Here is a 1,139-nt window from a genome sequence, read left to right on the forward strand (position 1 = left end):
ATTGTTCATATTTAACAAATCATAGATCATATTGATATCGTCTAGTATGAAACTGAGGTCAAAGGTCAGGATAAATTTTGCAACCTCTTGACTTTTTTAAAAACAAAAATAGAAAAAAAGGGAACAGAATTTTCTTTTAATGTATGTGTTCATTTATGATTGGATAACAAAACCCTCCCCCCTCTCTGTGTGTGTGTGTGTGTGTGTGTGTGTCCTCAGTGAACTGTATCAGTCTCTGCAGTATCTTCCAGCTGCAGCAGTCACTTCAGTTTCTGTTCAGTCTGACTGAGGGAGGTTTTTGTACGACTGTTTTTCACTGTGTGAACACATACTGATCGTCAATCTCATGAACACTCTGACAGTAATAAACTGCTGCATCTTCAGCCTGGACTCCACTGATGGTCAGAGTGAAGTCAGAGTTTGATCCACTGCCTGTAAAACGAACTGGAATCCCTGATTCTAGAGTGTCAGCAAGGTAAATGAGCAGTTTAGGGGGATTTCCATCTTTCTGTTGGTACCAGGCTAGAGCGATGGAGTCAAGAACATCCTGACTGGTCCTACACGTGATGTTCACATCTCCTCCCACAGCAGAGCTCACTGCTCCAGGCTGAGTCACTGTGATCTGTCCTCTGGACTCTGAGGATACAGAGACAAAAACATAAAGCAGCTTCATGGTTTTGTGGGCTTCATTTCAGAGGGACAGATGTTGATAGAGGAGAGGAGTTTGATTCTCTGGACTTTACCTGTGAAGCAGCAGCAGAGGAGAGTCCAGATGAGGACGCAGATCAAAGTCATGTTTTTGATGAGGAGGATTTCTGTGGCTTCTGTTGTGATGAAGGACAGCTGTCAGTCATCCAGTGTTCAACTCTCAGGACTATAAACTCTCCCAGAGCACTGGAGCATGGTGCTGCTGATGCAAAGTGACTCTCTATGGAAATGATCTGACTGACTCCATGTTGTGTCCACATACTATTGCATTTGTTCTGTAGATGCATTTGTAGATGCGCTAGAGGGCGCTAGTGAGTATGTTGTTGTTGTGGTATTTGGGTGCACTGTGTGCTCTTGTTTTACTGAGTTTACTCAGTTTTAATGTGCATGAGTTACTGGAGTTACTGGTGCTGAGGTTATTTGTGTTCTTT

General features: G+C 43.1%; 1 gene segment (V, D, J or C); it reads right to left on the minus strand.

Annotated features, from left to right (window-relative positions):
* Window positions 1–313: 313 nt before the first annotated feature.
* LOC116329953 lies at window positions 314–798 on the minus strand. The segment is given in 2 exon segments: window positions 314–636; window positions 744–798. Coding segments are annotated over 2 exon segments (375 nt in total).
* Window positions 799–1,139: the final 341 nt, after the last annotated feature.

Source organism: Oreochromis aureus, linkage group 22 (assembly GCF_013358895.1).
Source record: "Oreochromis aureus strain Israel breed Guangdong linkage group 22, ZZ_aureus, whole genome shotgun sequence".
NCBI classification, from domain to species: Eukaryota; Metazoa; Chordata; class Actinopteri; order Cichliformes; family Cichlidae; genus Oreochromis; species Oreochromis aureus.